The 17,857-nt window shown below is 52.4% G+C and overlaps 8 protein-coding genes across 8 annotated transcripts; 5 read left to right on the forward strand and 3 right to left on the reverse strand.

Moving 5' to 3' along the window:
- Positions 1 to 190: 190 nt before the first annotated feature.
- Positions 191 to 1,274, forward strand: BO79DRAFT_175925 (putative transcription initiation factor TFIID, 31kD subunit; the record flags this gene model as incomplete). The annotated part of the gene is made up of 1 exon (XM_025679822.1): positions 191 to 1,274. A coding segment is annotated over exon 1 (909 nt), but the record flags the coding sequence as incomplete, so codon positions are not given.
- A 383-nt stretch (positions 1,275 to 1,657) lies between these two features.
- BO79DRAFT_197665 (uncharacterized protein) lies at positions 1,658 to 2,504 on the reverse strand. The gene is made up of 2 exons (XM_025681283.1): positions 2,083 to 2,504; positions 1,658 to 1,973 (listed from the first exon to the last, which is right to left on the reverse strand). Exons 1-2 carry the CDS (start codon positions 2,231 to 2,233, stop codon positions 1,702 to 1,704), a joined length of 423 nt encoding a protein of 140 aa, XP_025538327.1. The 5' UTR covers positions 2,234 to 2,504; the 3' UTR covers positions 1,658 to 1,701.
- Positions 2,505 to 2,678: 174 nt separating this feature from the next.
- On the forward strand, positions 2,679 to 3,780 carry BO79DRAFT_31357 (rRNA-processing protein UTP11). Its single transcript, XM_025689060.1, has 2 exons — positions 2,679 to 2,811; positions 2,895 to 3,780. Exons 1-2 carry the CDS (start codon positions 2,716 to 2,718, stop codon positions 3,696 to 3,698), a joined length of 900 nt encoding a protein of 299 aa, XP_025538328.1. The 5' UTR covers positions 2,679 to 2,715; the 3' UTR covers positions 3,699 to 3,780.
- Positions 3,781 to 3,843: 63 nt separating this feature from the next.
- BO79DRAFT_246375 (histidine biosynthesis protein HIS4) lies at positions 3,844 to 6,757 on the reverse strand. Its single transcript, XM_025685561.1, has 3 exons — positions 5,761 to 6,757; positions 4,155 to 5,711; positions 3,844 to 4,099 (listed from the first exon to the last, which is right to left on the reverse strand). Exons 1-3 carry the CDS (start codon positions 6,602 to 6,604, stop codon positions 3,900 to 3,902), a joined length of 2,601 nt encoding a protein of 866 aa, XP_025538329.1. The 5' UTR covers positions 6,605 to 6,757; the 3' UTR covers positions 3,844 to 3,899.
- Positions 6,758 to 8,631: 1,874 nt separating this feature from the next.
- Positions 8,632 to 10,705, forward strand: BO79DRAFT_238681 (glycoside hydrolase family 47 protein). The gene is made up of 2 exons (XM_025684834.1): positions 8,632 to 10,276; positions 10,330 to 10,705. Exons 1-2 carry the CDS (start codon positions 8,996 to 8,998, stop codon positions 10,588 to 10,590), a joined length of 1,542 nt encoding a protein of 513 aa, XP_025538330.1. The 5' UTR covers positions 8,632 to 8,995; the 3' UTR covers positions 10,591 to 10,705.
- A 377-nt stretch (positions 10,706 to 11,082) lies between these two features.
- Positions 11,083 to 11,761, forward strand: BO79DRAFT_269368 (uncharacterized protein; the record flags this gene model as incomplete). Its single annotated transcript, XM_025687189.1, has 3 exons — positions 11,083 to 11,381; positions 11,452 to 11,610; positions 11,749 to 11,761. The coding sequence occupies 3 exons, from the start codon at positions 11,083 to 11,085 to the stop codon at positions 11,759 to 11,761; spliced, it is 471 nt and encodes a 156-aa protein (XP_025538331.1).
- Positions 11,762 to 11,848: 87 nt separating this feature from the next.
- On the reverse strand, positions 11,849 to 12,602 carry BO79DRAFT_269369 (superoxide dismutase; the record flags this gene model as incomplete). Its single annotated transcript, XM_025687190.1, has 3 exons — positions 11,849 to 11,965; positions 12,029 to 12,502; positions 12,558 to 12,602. The coding sequence occupies 3 exons, from the start codon at positions 12,600 to 12,602 to the stop codon at positions 11,852 to 11,854; spliced, it is 633 nt and encodes a 210-aa protein (XP_025538332.1).
- Positions 12,603 to 13,288: 686 nt separating this feature from the next.
- On the forward strand, positions 13,289 to 14,450 carry BO79DRAFT_209874 (oxidoreductase, short-chain dehydrogenase/reductase family). The gene is made up of 2 exons (XM_025682691.1): positions 13,289 to 13,422; positions 13,477 to 14,450. Exons 1-2 carry the CDS (start codon positions 13,307 to 13,309, stop codon positions 14,201 to 14,203), a joined length of 843 nt encoding a protein of 280 aa, XP_025538333.1. The 5' UTR covers positions 13,289 to 13,306; the 3' UTR covers positions 14,204 to 14,450.
- Positions 14,451 to 17,857: the final 3,407 nt, after the last annotated feature.

The raw sequence follows: 17,857 nt of genomic DNA on the forward strand, positions 1-17,857 counted from the left end.
ATCATCGAATTCTTTCCTCTTAATTAATCTACTTTCTGCTCCTTCTGCTGCAACATCACGTACATCGACGGTCCCAAGTGCTGGGAATCAATCACCTGCCGAAGGCGGTCTAGCGCGGAACTGCCTGGCCGACCGACTCTCTTTGCCTCCATCGGCAGCTTTCACCTCCAGCTTCATCAACCCCAGCAACCATCTACCCTCGCGCATACACTCATCTACACCTGTATCGGAAACCTCGAATCCCATTCCGATTAGCAGGCGATGCCAGCACCCACCAATTGACCAGCCTCCGAAGCGCGTCGCTACACCTACTATCCCGTCAACGACTACCACTCCACCCATCACCACCCTCAATATCATTCAAAATGGCCTCACCAAACCACGCGCAACCTCCCACCACTCAACCCATCACACCTCCGGCCGAACCATCAAGCACCCAACCCACCGCATCCCAAAACACCACCACCACCACTACCGCCCCCGCCGCACTAACAACAACAACCGCAACCAACAATCCCAGCACCGCACCCGCCGCGAACACCAACCCCAGCGCCCAACCGACCCAAATCCCCTCCACCTCCCTCAAAGACAGCGGCAAATCACGACGTCCGCGCGATGTCCGACTCATCCACATGCTCCTCTCCTCGCTGGGAGTAACAGCATACCAAGAGCGCGTACCACTGCAACTTCTCGACTTCGCCTACCGCTACACGTCCTCGGTTCTGCAAGATGCCGTGCATCTCGCGACAGAAGGCTACGCCGGTGGTCCCGAGGCCGCTGGTGGTGGTGGAAGCTCCCGCGCCGGCGCGTCCGAAATCAATACGGTGTCGCTACCGGCGCTGCGGCTGGCTATTGCGTCCCGACTGCATTATCAGTTCCAGGCGGGATTGCCGAAGGAGTTTTTGATGGATGTGGCGGCGGAGAGGAATCGTGTGGCTTTGCCTGGTGCGAGTCGTGGGTTTGATAGTCAGGGCATGGCGAAGACGGCGGCGGCGAATCAGAGTGTCGTTATGGGTGGGATGAGGTTGCCGCCGGAGAGGTTCTGTTTGACGGGTACGGGGTGGAATATGAGGGAGGAGTGGGAGAGTGAGGGGGAGGAGGAGGTGGAAGAGGCTGGGGATGATGGGAGGGAGAATGGCATGGGTGGTGGTGCTGGTGGTGCTGGGGGTGGGACGAAGGTGGAGGAGGGTGAGGAGGGTGTGGATGAGGAGGAGGATGGGAAGATGGAGGATGTTTTTGGGGAGGATACAGCTATGGGGGAGGGTGATGGGGATGGAGGAGATGGGGATGGGGATAAGGATATGACGGATGTTTAGATATCAGTGGAGAGTGTGTATCTGCATAGAGGCGTTAGGGCGCAGGATAACTAGTTACTATTATAACTACCTACTTAGTACTTGGACAGGAGGACGGGAGATTCAATTTATCTATTCTTTCATTTCCTTCTCCTTTTCTTTTCAATATCATGCACCCATCATCTATCGTCGCTCCATCCATCACATCACCACCACCACCACCAACAACAACTACTTACTATACAAGTCCCAATGAACACACACTAAGTCTGTAAATGCCAAACAAAACGCCAAAACCAGCAGTATCAATACAAAAGAAACGAAAAAAAGAGGAGGATAACCCTATATACGCCAACCTCCACACAGCACACACAACCGCATACACACCCGCCCACCCAATTTCCCTCTACTTCTTCTCAGCAGCAGCTTTCGCAGCAGCCTGCCTCTCCTGATCCTCCCTCATCATGCGAATAACCTCCTCCCTCCGTCTCTCCACCTTCGCAAGCTCCTCCTCCTTCGCCTTCCTCCGCTCCTCATGCGTCGCAAACCACTCCTCTCTCGCCCGATCTTCTACCTCCGGCTTCGCATGCGCTACCATGCACGAGTTCATCGCTAGTCGTTGGTCCCGACATACCCATGTTGCTGTTATTGTGCGGTTGACGGCGCATTCGGCGAATGCTATACCAATGGCCCCCAGTGCTTAGTATGCGTTGCGAACAACTTTCCCTTCGGTTCGGGGAAGGGGATTGAATTGGGATTGAGATTGGGGTATATGGGGGGTTCTCACCCTTGATTTCAGGCGCACAGAGAGATCGCACGCGCTTGTAGTAGAGTTGCTTCACTTCTGCTTCTTGGGCGGCGGAGAGGGGGAGGGGGTTGCGGAGGTTGTATTTTGGTTTGGTTGTTGTTGAGTCGGGTTGGGGGGTTGTGGAGGACATTTTGGATTGGTGAGGCTGAGGTTGAGGTTGTGTATGTATTGTATGTATGTATGTATGTCTTTGTAGAGAGGTGTTGGTGTTGCTGGTGGTGGTGGTGGTGGTGTCAATCTGTCGTGTATACGAGAAGCAATAGCGCACTGTCCGAACACGAGGAATAATCGTTGTCGTAAATCAATCCGAGAATCCGACACAGGGTATCAATTCATCACCGACATATACCACCAATTGCATCAAAAGAAGAAAGCTAGGAAACAACACCAATGATCATGCGTTGTCTAGCACAGCTAGAATAGTTAGAATCCAGCGGAGAAAGAAGTCGGACGGGTTAGTCGGCAACTACCCGATTGGGTTTAGTGTCCCCGACTCCGACTTTTCATTACTTTCTATCTATCTATCCCCGTCCTCTTACCCTACAATCAACCAAGTACTTATTACTCCCTTCACAAGTCCCTTTACGCAGGGAGAGAACAAGGGGATTCGTTATGTCTTCCATGCGCAATGCCGTCCAGCGGCGCAACCACCGCGAGCGTGGTCAGCTCGAAGGTCGTGAGAAATGGGGTATCCTTGAAAAGCACAAGGTACATACATACATACATACATACATACCCTCATTCTCAATTTCTCTATATTGTCATTACATGCTAACATAATGACTGTATAGGACTACTCCCTCCGCGCGAAAGACTACAACACGAAGAAAGAAAAGATCAAGCGTCTACAAGAAAAAGTCCGCGACCGCAACCCCGATGAATTCGCCTTCGGAATGATGTCGAACTCGTCCGCTCGGCAAGGCAAACACGGCGCCGCGGGGAACCGCGACTCGGCTGCTGCGCGCGGTCTCAGTCACGACGCTATCAAGTTGCTCAAGACACAGGATGCGGGGTACCTACGCACAGTGGGGGAGCGGATTCGGCGACAGATGGAGAAGCTGGAGGAGGAGGTGCGGCTGCAGGATGGGATGAAGGAGTTGCTTGATGGGGAGGACGTAGAAAATAAGAAGAAGGAGGAGGATGTGGGTGATGATGATGATATGGACTTTGATTTTGATTTCGGGGATGATGATGAGATGGATCAGAAGAAGAATAAGAAGAGCAGGAAGTTGGTGTTTGCGGATGATCGGAAGGAACAGAGAGTGTTGAAGAAGAAGAAGTTACGGGAGGAAGATGAGGATGAGGATGATGATGGGGAGGACGAGGACGATTCGTTTGGGAAGCAGATGATGAAGAAGTCGAGGAAGCAGTTGGAGGCAGAGAGACAGGCGCTTGTGGAGGCTCGTCGGGCTCGCAAGCTGAGGAAGCGTGCGGCGGAGGCGCGGGTCAACAAGCTCAAGTCGCTGCAGAAGCAGTATAAGGAGATTACGGCCGCGGAGCGCGAGCTGGATTGGCAGCGTGGTCGGATGGATAATGTGGTGGGTGGCACGAATAAGAATGGTGTCAAGTGGAAGATTCGTGAGCGGAAGAAGTGATTTATTGTTCCTTTCATTTGGTTTGTGGTTTGTTTATTGTCCATACTGCTACGGCAGTTTATGATTCTGCGTTGCATCGGTGGTGGGAAAAGTTCCGTGTCTACTAGAGGCGTTCGAGATACCATTAATGTACAGTGATCATCAAGACCTTTTATTGCTATGCTCATATTACATGCGTCAATCGTAAACCGCTGGTACAAATCATGCCTGCTGCTTCTTCATGTGCGCCACGCGGATGCTCACGGCCCGCTTGTGCGCATCCAGTCCCTCCACTGCTGCCAGCTGCTCCACCGTGCGAGACAGGCCCAGCAGACCGTCTGCCGTCAGGTTCGAGCTGGTGATGTGCTTGAGGAAGGATCCCAGGTTCACACCGGAGTACTGCTTGGCGTATCCGTAGGTCGCTGTGACTATTAGCTTTATTCACGATTATAGTTTGAAAAGATTGGAAAGACTTACGCAAAGAGTGGTTGACACCGGCAGAGTAATCGCCCACACTCTCCGGGGTCCACTGGCCGATGAACACACTACCGGCGTTCTGCACCTTCTCAACTGCCGCCTCGGCGTTTTGGATCTGCAGGATCAAGTGCTCAGGGGCGTAGTCGTTGCTGAGAGCCATGGCTTCCTCGAGGTCGCGCACAACGAAAGTGACGGAGTGCGCCAGAGAGCCCTTGACAATGTCCACACGGGGCAGAGCCTTGGCCTGAACGTCAACCTCCTTCTCGATGGCCTGAAGCTGCTCCTCGCTCAGGTCAATGGCGATGAGGATAACCTGAGAGTCCACGCCGTGCTCGGCCTGACTCAGCAAGTCAGAAGCGACGAAAGCAGGGTTGGCGTCCTTGTCCGCAATCACCAGCACTTCACTGGGACCAGCGGGCATGTCAATGCTGACACCGGCGGAGGTGTCGTTGGCGACCAACATCTTGGCGGCAGTGACGAACTGGTTGCCAGGACCCAGGATCTTGTCCACCTTGCTGACACTCTCCGTGCCGTATGCCATGGCAGCGACTGCCTGAGCACCACCGGCAAGCACGATGCTTTCAGCACCGACCTTGTGCGCAACGTAGACAATCTCAGGCGAGATGCTGCCATCCGCGCGAGGAGGAGAAGCGAAGACCAGCTTCTTGCAGCCAGCCACCATAGCGGGAACACCCAGCATCATGGCGGTCGACGGCAGAACGGCAGTACCACCGGGGATGTAGAGACCGACACGCTCAATGGGACGAGAGAAACGAGAGCAGACCACGCCCGGCATGGTCTCCACCTTCAAGCCCTCGTTGCTGTCCTTCTGGGCGCTGTGGAACTTGGCAATGTTGGAGATACTGACATCAATGGCCTCCTGGGTCTCGGGGGACAGCTTCATCAGCTCAGGCGGGAAGGGAGCGCTAAGCACCGGGGAGGTCAAGGAAGTGGCCTTTTCGAACTTGTGGGTGTACTTGAGCACGCCGGCGTCACCGTTCTTGCGGACGTCATCAATGATGGGGCGGACGAGAGCGACGATGGCATCGTTGGACTTCTGAGAAGGACGCTTGAGGTAGTCCTGGACGACATTCTCGGGGGTCGAAGCGGTAATAACGCGGGTCATCTGCATGGGCTCATCGGCCTTGGGAGCGGGCTCAGCAGGCTTAGCGGGCTCAGCAGCGGGCTTCGATTCGGCCAGACCAGCCTTCTCTGCCCAAGGGCCCTTGGCATCACCCTTTCTCCTCTTCACCTTCAGACTCTTGAGGTCCAGGTTCCTCTCCACATCCTCCAGGCTGACACCGGCCGCGACGCAGCGAGTAAGAGCGAAGTAGAGAAGATCCGCAGCCTCGAAGGCAATCTCTTCCTTGGTGTTGGCGCGGCACAGCTCATCAGCCTCCTCCATAATCTTGGCCTGGGTGAGCTTGGGCTCGTTGAAAAGGCGGGCAGTGTAGGATCCGGCGGGCGCATCAGCCTTGCGGGCTCGCAGGGTCTTCTGAAGACGGGCGAGACCGTTGTAGGGGCCGAAGCAGCTGGCGGTTCCAAGGTGGCAGAAACCTTTGAAGATGGTTAGTAGATTCAAGCGGACTGGGAACTCTAGACTTACCTCTGCCAATCTGGTTAACAACAAAGACCAAGCAATCGCTGTCGCAGTCAAAGCCGACGCGGATCAGCTCCTGCACGTCTCCGCTGGACTGACCCTTGTACCAAAGACCACGCTTCCGGCTCTGGTACACGCCGGTGCCAGTGCGGAGGGCCTCGGCAATGCTCTCGTCGTTGCTCCACACCAGTCCCAGACATGTTCCGCGCTCATCAGTCACGGTGGTGGCGTACAGACCGTTGCTCTGGTCTGCGACAGCACGGGCAGCAATGAGAGAGGCGGCGACGATCTTGCCGTTGGGTTCCTTGTGTTCGAAGGTCAATGCATCCGCAGACACAACGCTGACGCCGCCCTGGGCCAGGGTGTCCTTGAGCGTCTCCTCCGTGGGGGTGCTAGTGTATGTGCGGTACAAGTTCTGGGCTTCCAGGTTCATGCCAAGCTTCTCAGCGATGGCCTTGACGGCAGATGAGTCGGTCGACAAGCCAGCATCCTTGTGTTCGGTGGACTCGCCCACCCAGGTCTTGAAGGCATCCACCTGGCTCTCGGCAGCATAGACGACGAGACGTGATGACGGGACGGACTGTTCTTGGGACAGAGCCGTCAGTTGGTTGAGGGAGATGAAGATCTTGGCGGCGCCGGCATTGAGGATGTCGACGAGGTCGCCAGTGGAGGTAATGGCAGTAGCGTCAACATAGACATCAAGGAGGCGGAAGTTGCGCTTGAGGAAATCCTCAGCTTGGGCGAGGCTGGAAACCTTGACGAGGACGCGACCGAAGTAGGCGATCTGCTTGAGGGAGAGGCCGGAGGAGGGGGAAGCGGGGTCGTACGAGACGAGGAGGGGAGTGGCCATGATGGATGGATGGGAGGGGAACTCTCTGGGGGGAAATGTTCAAGGAGAGAGAATCGGAAGTAATATCCCCAAGACGGGGAAAAAAGACAACAGTTGGACAACTGGGGAAAAAAAGACGCGAGAGACGAGCGAGAGAAAGTGAGTCAGTCCGTCCGGGGCGGATCGGGGCAAAGATAAAGAAAGACTCCGCCTGCAATTTTCTTCCTGTTCTTTTGCCCCGCCATCGGAGAGGTTCTCACCGCCCGCCACAAATGCCCTGCAATTGATTGGATTGGCAGTGTTGGGGATGCCTTCATCCATGGCTGACGGTCGCACAGAGTTAATACCCTTGGGCAGATGTCGGGTCTGGCCATGTTCCTGAAGCTTGTTGCTTCAATGGGAGTTCCTACTGATCCTGTTGGCGGGGTTGGCATGCCCCCATGAAATCTTGTGGGATCCCGTCAATTCCCTCCACCGGATTCAATCTAGAGTTCTGGTCTAATCCAGTTTATCACTAATTCCGTGCGGTCACTACGGGCCGATTAATCTCGGAGGAATTACTATGCAGCTTCAAATGAATGGGCGAATATCCTCCGAGTGCTGTCACCTCCACATGTTGGCATAACTTACGGCATTTCATCCCGCATTCGGTCGGCCCCAGTGCCGATCGGGCGCGCTATTACTACCCTATTACCTGCTTCTAGATGTCCACATTTACTTGCAGCCAGCATGTCTTAAGAGGCCATAAATTGACAGTCCTTTCCACTGCCTCTTCGCAGTGCATCACTCCAATTCAAGCATCCTCATCAGGTCGAACTTCTCTCCTGGATGAAGACAGTACAATCAACCAACCAGAAGCAACATCGATACCCACGTATTTGCCATTTGGCTCTCTAGCGAGACAGCAGTTAAAATGCCCAGGTCATTAATCTCCATAACAGTGAAGTATGTTTTGCTGGCCATGTCGTGAGCAACTCGTCGATATGGTTGCCCGGCTATCACTCTGGGCGGCAATAGTGCCAACAGCATTGATAACCAACCGGTACTGCAGTGTCTCCTGGGTTTGTGTGAAGAGAATACAGGCGCAAGATAATGTCTTCAGTCAACGTACAGTAAGTATCCTTTCAGTGAAAGTCCCGAGGCAGCACCATATCCCCTGCTGGGAAGTGGCCAAGGGTCAGAGACCCTTGATGTATCCCATTCCGGGGAGAGAAACTATTCCCTTCATTCACAGAGCAAGCCAACAAAAAAGTTTGATGAAACTGGTGACCAAAGCTGCCCTGCAGTGCTCATATTCTAGACGCTGCTATTAACATCCAGGTGGATCACTTGCAATTACAAAGCACATGCGATGTTTCTGCAAGTAGACTGGTGACCTGATGTAGTAAACTCTAAACACACAGCCGAGGACACCCCGATCATGAAGGAGTCCTGGCATTTGAAAGCGGGGATATAGTGAAGTACTATTTGGGGTTGTCAGCCCACGCCCAACCCCAGGCACACCTTGTCAAGGCAAGCATCTGATGCAGCTCGTGTGAGACAGGGATAAGAATATCGTATGGCTCGATCTAACCATATCGAGAACGGCCCAGAGATACTGACACTTAGTCCAGGCGATCACCTTTGGTTTTTTTTTTTTTTTTTTTCGATTTCAAACCTACTTTCCACTAGTCGGTCTGAGGTCTCCGAATCTCCAGGCGATCATCTGCCCATCCTCATCATCTGCTATGCGGACTGACCTGCCCGAATGATCGACTAAATAGTCCTTCGTACTGGCCATCGCGATGTGACCGTGGCACCTCGCCAAGTCTCGAGTTAAATTAAGCGCCCACCCTGAAGTATCTGATGGGTATGAAGTGAGGATGGAGTACCTGCTGAGTTGCCTGCACGGCCAGCCAGGAACAAGTACCGATCACATCAGGAAGACCCCTCGGGGACCAGCAGAGGAATCCACCCTTGCATGGCTGGCCCTCCAATCGGAGGCTCAGATCGGCGGGGTGGGCCCAAAGCAGCTTAGCGGACTGGGGCTTGGCCACGCCCAGGAACCAGGGACTGCTGGCTGCCTTTCCTCTTTGGGAAACTCCAGGGCCGCCTCCACCTCCCCCTGTGCCGTCATTGTATGCAAAGCAGTTCTTGTGTGTGTCCTCACACTGGCACTCTTGATGGAATCCTGCAACTAAACTAGTAGTCTGCGGGTCTCCCCCAAAATGGATGCAGCATAACTCTCCTTCTCAGCCTGATCCCCTCTGCTTCTCCGCATTCTTTAGCCGGTAGATCGTCTTATTTATACCCGATTCCGTCCGCTTGTTGACGTGCTCTCATTCTTGCGTCCTGTTTTCGTGGGGTGTGCAAGACCAGTTTGGTTTTTTATTTCGGGTCTGCTCACTCGGTTGTCACTCATTTCGCCAAACCATGCATCTCCCCTCGCTTTCCTTGTTCCTGACGGCCTTAGCCATCGCCAGTCCTTCTGCCGCTTATCCTCACTTTGGCTCCTCCCAGCCCGTCCTGCACAGTAAAACCGACACCACTCAATCGCGCGCAGACGCCATCAAGGCTGCTTTCTCGCACGCCTGGGACGGCTACCTCCAATACGCCTTCCCTCATGACGAGCTGCACCCCGTGTCGAATGGCTATGGCGACTCCCGGAATGGATGGGGTGCCTCTGCCGTGGATGCACTCTCCACAGCAGCGATCATGCGCAATGCCACCATTGTCAATCAGATCCTGGACCACGTGGCCAAGATTGATTACTCCAAGACAAGCACCACGGTGAGCCTTTTCGAGACCACCATCCGTTATCTGGGTGGCATGCTGTCCGGATACGATCTGTTGAAGGGGCCCGTGTCCGACCTGGTGCAAGACTCGTCAAAAATCGACGTGCTTTTGACCCAATCGAAGAACCTCGCCGACGTGCTTAAATTCGCCTTCGACACGCCTTCGGGGGTTCCGTACAACAACCTCAACATCACCTCAGGGGGCAATGATGGAGCCAAGACCAATGGTCTGGCTGTGACGGGCACACTGGCACTGGAATGGACGCGCCTGTCGGATCTTACGGGTGACACCACCTATGCCGACCTGAGCCAGAAGGCTGAGTCGTACCTCCTCAACCCGCAGCCCAAGTCTGCGGAGCCGTTCCCCGGCTTGGTTGGAAGCAACATCAACATCAGCAATGGACAGTTCACAGATGCGCAGGTGAGCTGGAATGGCGGTGATGACTCTTACTACGAGTACCTCATCAAGATGTACGTGTACGACCCTAAGCGGTTCGGTCTCTACAAGGACCGCTGGGTGGCCGCGGCGCAATCGACGATGCAGCATCTGGCGTCGCACCCCTCGTCCCGCCCGGACCTGACCTTCCTGGCATCCTACAACAACGGAACTTTGGGATTGAGCTCGCAACACTTGACCTGCTTCGACGGAGGTAGCTTCTTGCTGGGAGGCACCGTACTGAACCGGACGGACTTCATTAATTTCGGCCTGGACCTGGTCAGCGGGTGCCATGATACGTACAACTCGACGTTGACGGGAATTGGCCCAGAGTCGTTCAGCTGGGATACCAGTGACATTCCCTCGAGCCAGCAGTCACTCTATGAGAAAGCCGGATTTTACATCACGAGTGGCGCGTACATTCTGCGCCCGGAAGTGATTGAGAGCTTCTATTATGCCTGGAGAGTTACCGGGCAGGAAACGGTAAGCTTGAGTTCTCATTCTATAGGGTCAATAGTAACTAACAATGTTATCAGTACCGGGATTGGATCTGGAGCGCATTCAGCGCCGTCAACGACTACTGCCGCACCAGCTCTGGATTTTCAGGTCTGACGGACGTGAACGCGGCCAACGGCGGCAGCCGGTACGACAACCAGGAGAGTTTCCTGTTTGCCGAGGTGATGAAATACTCGTACATGGCGTTTGCGGAAGATGCGGCCTGGCAAGTGCAGCCCGGCAGCGGGAACCAATTTGTGTTCAACACCGAGGCACATCCAGTGCGGGTGAGTAGTACATGAATGGGTAGACATTGATAGAGATGTATTTGCTATCAATAGAGACATGGCATTCAGCAGAGTACTATCTGCCCTGTTCTAAATATACTCCAGACAAGAAACCCCCGCAAACTCGCTCATACTCTCTCCCATTCTTTATCCCATTCAGTAGATCCTCAATAGATGATAGGTGATCCACCGCCCCACCCCCATACAAATAGTCGGTGGCGCCCCACACCCAGAGATGCGCACATTTGAGCAGCTTTGCTTTCAGTAGTACCTTGGGGACCATGTCCAATGCATACTATCTATGTGTTTACGTACCTTGGGGGCTAGACAATATAGACATAGAAGCTCTTTGATTTCTTCTCTCCATAAACACAGCACCTCCATCTACACTCTCTTCTTTTCTTACACATACACCCACCAACTCCAAACTATACAGAATCCCTCCCCTAGTACAGTGTAAACACACAAATCCCCAAAGAATACACATAAGGAAAAAGGACACTGAAGATGTGCGGCCCCTCCCGCCCAAGCTCTGGCTCTCTCATTGCTGTTATCTTCCCTTCATCATCATCAGCCTCAAGTTCATCATCACCGCCCTCTTCGTCTTCATCATCATCCTCAAATGACTCCACATCACCAACAACAAACCCATCATACTACCTCTTCTTCAAAAACACCACACACCCAGCGTCAGATACCCAAACAGGGAAAGAATCGAGAATAACAACAAAAGCCCTCTTCCGCATCCCCGATCCTCTCACTCGCAGATCATTCCAGGAGAGTGCGGCGGTGTATATGCGGATTGAGTATGCATATCCTATCCTATGCCTTCTATTAGCTCTATCTCTGTGAATAGTTACTAATCTTGTGGTGTAGGAAGTACGGAGATCTCACGGTGGAGAATACATCTCCCCCGTTACATTATTTCCGGTTACCGATGATGAAGATGCAAGGTGGTGGTGGGGGTGAGGAATTTGAGGTTACCTTGCCGGAGAGGTTGGAGTTGGGGGTCTCTGGGAGGGGGATTGTGGGGAGGTGTGTGAGGGTTGGGGTTGGGTTGGATGGTGGTGGTGTTGGGGATGGGATTGGGACTGGGGTTGTGGATATGGGGAGGGGGGTGGTGGGGTATGATTGATTTGTTCTGTATTGTTGTGCCTTATATGGTGATTATAGAGATATGGAATAGAAGAGAAGGAATAAATCTTTCAATCAATCATGTATGTGGCTGTTATCGACAGTCTGATGGTAGATAGATACACAGAGAGAAAGAGGCTAACTACAGCTTCAACGTACCCAGTTCGTCCGTACCATTCAGATACCGATGCTCTGCTTCTTCCCAGTTAATCACCTTCCAGATGTTCTGCACATAGGAAGCCTTGTTGTTCAGGTACTACACCACACCACCATTACATTAGCATCACCCAACGCAAGTAAAGTGGAAAGGGGTCCTCACCTGCAAATAATAAGCATGCTCCCACATATCCACCCCAAACACCGGAATCGGCCCCGTCACCGGATCCTGATCCTTCGTCGTGACAATCTCGAGGAATCCCTTCTTCCCCGAACTCACCAGCCAGCCCCATCCACTGCCCTGGATGCCCAACAGTACCGCCTCAAACGCATCTGTGAAGTTCTTGACTGATCCCCACTGCTTCTCAATAGCGTCTTTGAGGGTCGGGGCGGATTGCTCCAGCTTAGTGGCTGGGGAGTCGTAGCGAGCCAAGTTCTTCCAGAACAGCGAGTGGTTGATGTGGCCGCCGCCGTTGAACTTGAGCTTCTGCTGGATGCTGATGAGCTGGGTGATGTCGTTGCTGTCGAGAGCGGAGGCTTGAGAGGCGAGGGCGGCGTTGAGGTTGTTCACGTAGGTTTGATGGTGCTTTTTGTGGTGGAGTTCCATGATTTGTTTCGAGATGATGGGTTCGAGGGCCTATTGTTGATATGAGATGAGTTTGATGGGGAGGGAGGGAGAGGAGAGGGCTTACATCGTAGTCGTAGGGGAGGTCTGGGAGGGTGTATTTTGAAGTCATTTTGATACGTTTGGTGAGCTATGCTGTGTAGCTGTTGGATAGATTGAGATGATGGTGATGTTGATGAAGGGAGAAAGGGGGGAAGATAGATGAACCAAGAGAGAAGGATGGAAGAGGGGTAGTTCAACCATCACGACATTTTGAGGGCATTGTCATCCTACAAGGTACTCTTCTCCCACCAATCCGAGGAGTGGGGGATGTGTCCAGATGGGGACCTTGCTGCGCACGATTGAGCAAGTTTTGATCCCCATCATTGGCTGTGAACAGAGAGAGTGGGATGCATTGAATGATATCACAGAAGATTCGCCCTCTTTGGGCGATCTTCGCTGAGCAATACATAATAGACAATTCCGAGGGAGTCCCTGAGGAAATGGACTGGAGGTCGGCTTTCACTTCCATCCATCTGAATGAAGTACTACTTAGTTGTATGGTATCTGCACTGGCCAATCATCATCCCCCCATCACCCATACTTGCTTCAATTCCAGACTAACCAGGAGCAGCTAGACAAAAATCTACAAGGAGTAAGGTGGTAAAATATGCGTAGTGGCCAACTGTCACATACCGTGCGGGGTTGAGATGTTACAGCCTCGGATGCTGGTCGGCAACCAAAAAGTCGAGCTGATCAGAGTCAATACATAACTTCTGTAGCCTCGTCTCACTCTGTCCTCGTCATAACTCCCACATCCACCGTCATTCATCCATCATGTCAGCCTCTGAACAGGTCCAACTGGACAATTTCCCCACCATCTTCTCCTTGGAGGGAAAGGTTGCCCTCGTCACTGGAGGCTCTCGCGGTCTAGGTCTGCACACTGCCAGTGGGTAGGACAGAAGCAATCGCCCCAGAATGAACCAGGATCTTACCAATTGATCTAGTCTCCTCCAATCGGGCTGTTCCAAGGTCTACATCACCTCGCGCAAGGCGTCTGCCTGCGCCGAAGCCGTTGCGGCCCTAAATGCGCTCCCCAACAAACCCCCGCACGCCACCGCCATCGCTGTCCCCGCCGACAACTCTAATATGGAGGAGCTAGACCGGCTCGTCGCAGAGGTCTCTAAGACGACCTCCCATCTTGACATCCTCTTCGCCAACGCCGGTGCAACATGGGGCGAGAAGTTTGATACATACCCAGAGGACAAGTTTAGCAAGGTCATGGACCTGAATGTGAAGAGCGTCTTCTACACCATCCAGAAATTCACTCCCCTGCTGACGGCACGGGCCACCCAAGATGACCCGTCGCGCGTTATCGTAACTGGCTCGACTGCAGGCATTACACTGGGCAGTCTAGGCCCCAGTGCAACCTTCAGTTACTCTGCCTCCAAGGCAGCTGTGATGCATCTCGTCCGGAACTTGGCCGTTGATTTGGGGCCCCGACACATCCTGTGTAATGCCATTGCGCCAGGATTCTTCCCGTCCAAGATGGCCAATGGCCTGATCAAGATCAAGGGAGGACTGGAGGATCTAGAACGGAAGTCACCAAACGGAAGGCTGGGCAGGAAGGAGGATATTGCGGGCTTGGTCGTGTTTCTGGCCAGTCGGGCAGCAAGCCACATGAATGGAGCTGTGATTCCCATCGATGGGGGGAATCATTTGGCGCGATTGTAAATGATGATTGGGCTGAAGTATACGCGTCCGAGATGTAGGAAGGCCTGATCGTTGGACATGGATGGAAGAGTCTCCATCGCAAACGGGTGCCGCATCAAGCCACTATTTGGACCTCTGCTTGTGTTGGGTGGCAAGGAATGCTACCCTGTGCTACCAGATAAATGGAAGCAGTCATCAGGAGATTGCTTTGAGTAGCGTAATCTTTCCTCTCTGAATCTGCCTACATATGGGGAGCGTACTCGCTTCCATCTATCATCTGACGCGCATGCCTTTTCTTTTCCTTTGGTAGCTCCTTATATATACGCTTGACCAGCAATAGTCTCTCTTTATACACCCACAACTTACAATTGATATATACAACAGGCTTCTGAGCTGGCTTGTGATTTTGCACCTCAGACTCATTGTCACCGTTGACATCGCCCCTCATCATATTCCAGCTGACATCAAATGACTTGCTCGATAAACCTCGAGCCTTTCTGATTTCTCAACTTTCTATCCGGAGAGAGCGTCAAGTCGACCATCTCGGGGTGTAATCGAGTGTCGGACATGGACCTGAAGAAACCTGGGTACTCATGCATGTGGCCTTGACTACATTATGGCACGCATGTATACCATCGAAACCGACTACGGAGTTGGCGAACCCCGAGCCACCACCACCCTGGAAATGAAGCTCGCTTATCGTGCCTGCCCTGAACGTCGGTTTGCAAGCTCTACGGTCTCCAGCGGCAGAGAACCACTCTGAGTTTCGAGAGCTGGAACAATATCCATTCTTAGACTCCACAAGGTCGCCAACCCCGCGTACGAGCGCAGGTGATCATGCACAGTTCTTCTACAAGGCATCACTTCTTTTCACTGTACCGTACACCCGGGGTGCTGGTTCTCTTGAAAGATAAACGAAAACAAGATTCGACGTGGCCTTCGTTTGGTATATCTTTTGCTTTATCGCTCGACCTATCGAGACAAAGGGTCTCGTCGCCCAATCTTCAGCTTCGAGAATCCAAAGTACAGCAAACCAAACTGCCGAAAATAATACGAGTATGCTTAGACTCAATATGAATGCTACCAATTCAGCAGAGCGCATCTTAAGTGATTTACCTCAGCCTGATGAGAGTATTCATCAATATGGCCTTTCGTGGCTCAGCGAGCTATACCCCGGAGGGACTCTACCTCCTCAAGAGCCTATTTTCAGGGTCATCAAAAGCCGAAGGACTTTGCAACGTTTCGGCGTCTGATGATAGGCAAGATCAAGCCCGAAAAGGTTATGGGGACAGTATTGATCCAGTACGTGTCATGTTCCTATCCTTTCTCTCCCACCTTCTAAAGAACCTCTACTGATCGTGTTACCCAGGTGAACATCGTACTGTGAATTGTATATCACCCCATTTGAGTACATTCTCAATAGCTGCAACAATAAATTTGTCTCCGTACAGCGGAGGAGCAGTCGGAGTAAACTTCGGTGCCACACAAAAAGCTTCAGATGGCACGGGAAACTTCTCATCGACCACAACTGTCGCCTCTATAGCTGCTGGACCAGGACTGAGGTAATGAAAATTTCAATTCAGAAAGCAGAAGTATGGTGCAGATGTAAGGCTGGAACATGATGCTGTGGGGAAATTTCACTGAGACCGCAGAGTCCGATAGCTTGCTTGGATGTTTGTGGAGATCTTGATCGGCATCGGGAGAAAACTGCTATTTACAGCACAATGGTCCCCTCCGGAGTATCGTCTCCGCTTGATAATCCTGTCGGTGCCTCTGTGTGGGCGGTTCGACCCAATGGAGACTATCGCTCTGGAACCACCTGCGACACAAGACGAAGCTGAGAGTCTGCGGGCCCTTGCTACGTGATCTCGAATCACTTCCTAGAACGATACCAAACAAAACCGGAACGACTGTTGCCATTGGGGCTGCGATACTCTTAACAGGCAACATAAGAAGAGGACATGCAGTTCGGATGGGACGGAGGAGGATATAACGATAGGGAACTGGTTTCTTCGAAGATGATGATACAGGCAACCACTTTGCTTTCCCGCAGGCCTACTAATATTGGGGGGAAAGTACCGTCAAATTTGTGTCTGTCATCTGCATTTAGCGTGGTAGTCTTATGGACCACGCAAGGATACTGGATTTGCCATGTATCGAACAGTCAGTCTACCCTCCCTGCCAGTGGCTTTGTTGGGACTGACAGCCCATAGAAACTCATATCCAACGATATGCCACATCTTTTACATGTTGCCGTCCCAAGGGGTTTATAACGTCTTGCACATGTGGATGATAATGCTCGTAAGAGAAAGTTTATGTTGTATCCCGGTTGGAAGTCAGGCCATGTATTTTCTTCTTCTCTTCCCTCCTCATGCCCCGTTCTTATCACTTTAGCTTCCCTACACTCTGGCAGCCATGCCTACGTATCCTACTATTCTGAACCAAGTGCGACATTTTGAAACCACAGCGATTGCGAGTGGAGCAAGTAATTGTGCTCTTGCTGTTCTGGGTGGCAGTACGGAAATATGCTGGATCACGAAAAGAGTATTGGAAGACCGCAACGGTTGTCCAGTCGCACTCTAGTTGGACGAGAATGTGGCCGCTATGTGGCTTCGGAAATCAGACAGTTACGCATTGCATCCAATCTTTGAGTTGCGGCGCTCCGTCAATAACCATGGCGTGGTATATCGGGCCAACGACTTTGCGAGTTCCCCGGTGGTCACGATGTTGCCCTGGAATTTCAAAGTGACACAGGCACTTGAAACCCGATGCTCCCTATTTTTGGTATTTTGAGATGCATGATGTGGCAACGCCATCCCTTTCGAGATGACCATTGCCAAGCTCTTTATTACTGTTGTTCCAATGCGCTCTTGAACCACTTTTTTTGGACTTGTTCGATCTCTGTTAGTATGCGGTGGATCTGATGTAGACAATTCTTGGACCGGTATATGACTTCGAAGGATTGGCCGCTGGCACTTGGCGACATGCTTCTGGAAAAGCCAGAGGAGGCACTCACTACTTGTGGTGGTTTTTACATGGACGGTGTCACAACAGCTGAAGCTCCCAGGGACTTACCATTCCACCCAGATAATAGCTATTTTTGGACAAGCCAGGCGTCAAGAACTACTCGATGTAGACCTTGATGCAACAGATGCGGGCGAATGCCCACAAGAAGTTCCTTGGGATTTGAGCTGTTCAAAGACTGTGGAGCAAGCACCGTAAAAACAAAAAGCCACAATCAAATCATCCACGCTCGGCCTGTCGCTCAGTTGACAACAGACGACAACGAGCTGAAGCAATGCGGTCCAAATTGCAACCGTTAATCGACCAACAGCTGGTCCCTGAGCCGCCGACACCAGCTTTCTCCGGCTAATGCCCTGACGATCACCCAGCATGCTTTTTGCTGGCCTAGTTGGATCACAGGACTGGGAAGGATAAATCATCACGCAGGGCCAGGGAAAATGCTACTCTGGGACTTCCGATGCCCGCCCCGATTTTGTGTAGGTGTCTCTCTAGATAAGTTCTTCTTATGGCTGCATTAACTGTCCTAGTAATCAGATTAACCACGCCGACACTACCTTACTGAAGTTATAATCATCCACCATGTCTACGAGTGGCTCATACGACATTTGAACGAGTTCCCAGTTAAAGACAGCCACCAAAACAGCTCCCCTT

The sequence above is a fragment of the Aspergillus costaricaensis genome (genome assembly GCF_003184835.1).
Source record: "Aspergillus costaricaensis CBS 115574 unplaced genomic scaffold BO79scaffold_21, whole genome shotgun sequence".
In the NCBI taxonomy this organism is placed as follows: domain Eukaryota; kingdom Fungi; phylum Ascomycota; class Eurotiomycetes; order Eurotiales; family Aspergillaceae; genus Aspergillus; species Aspergillus costaricensis.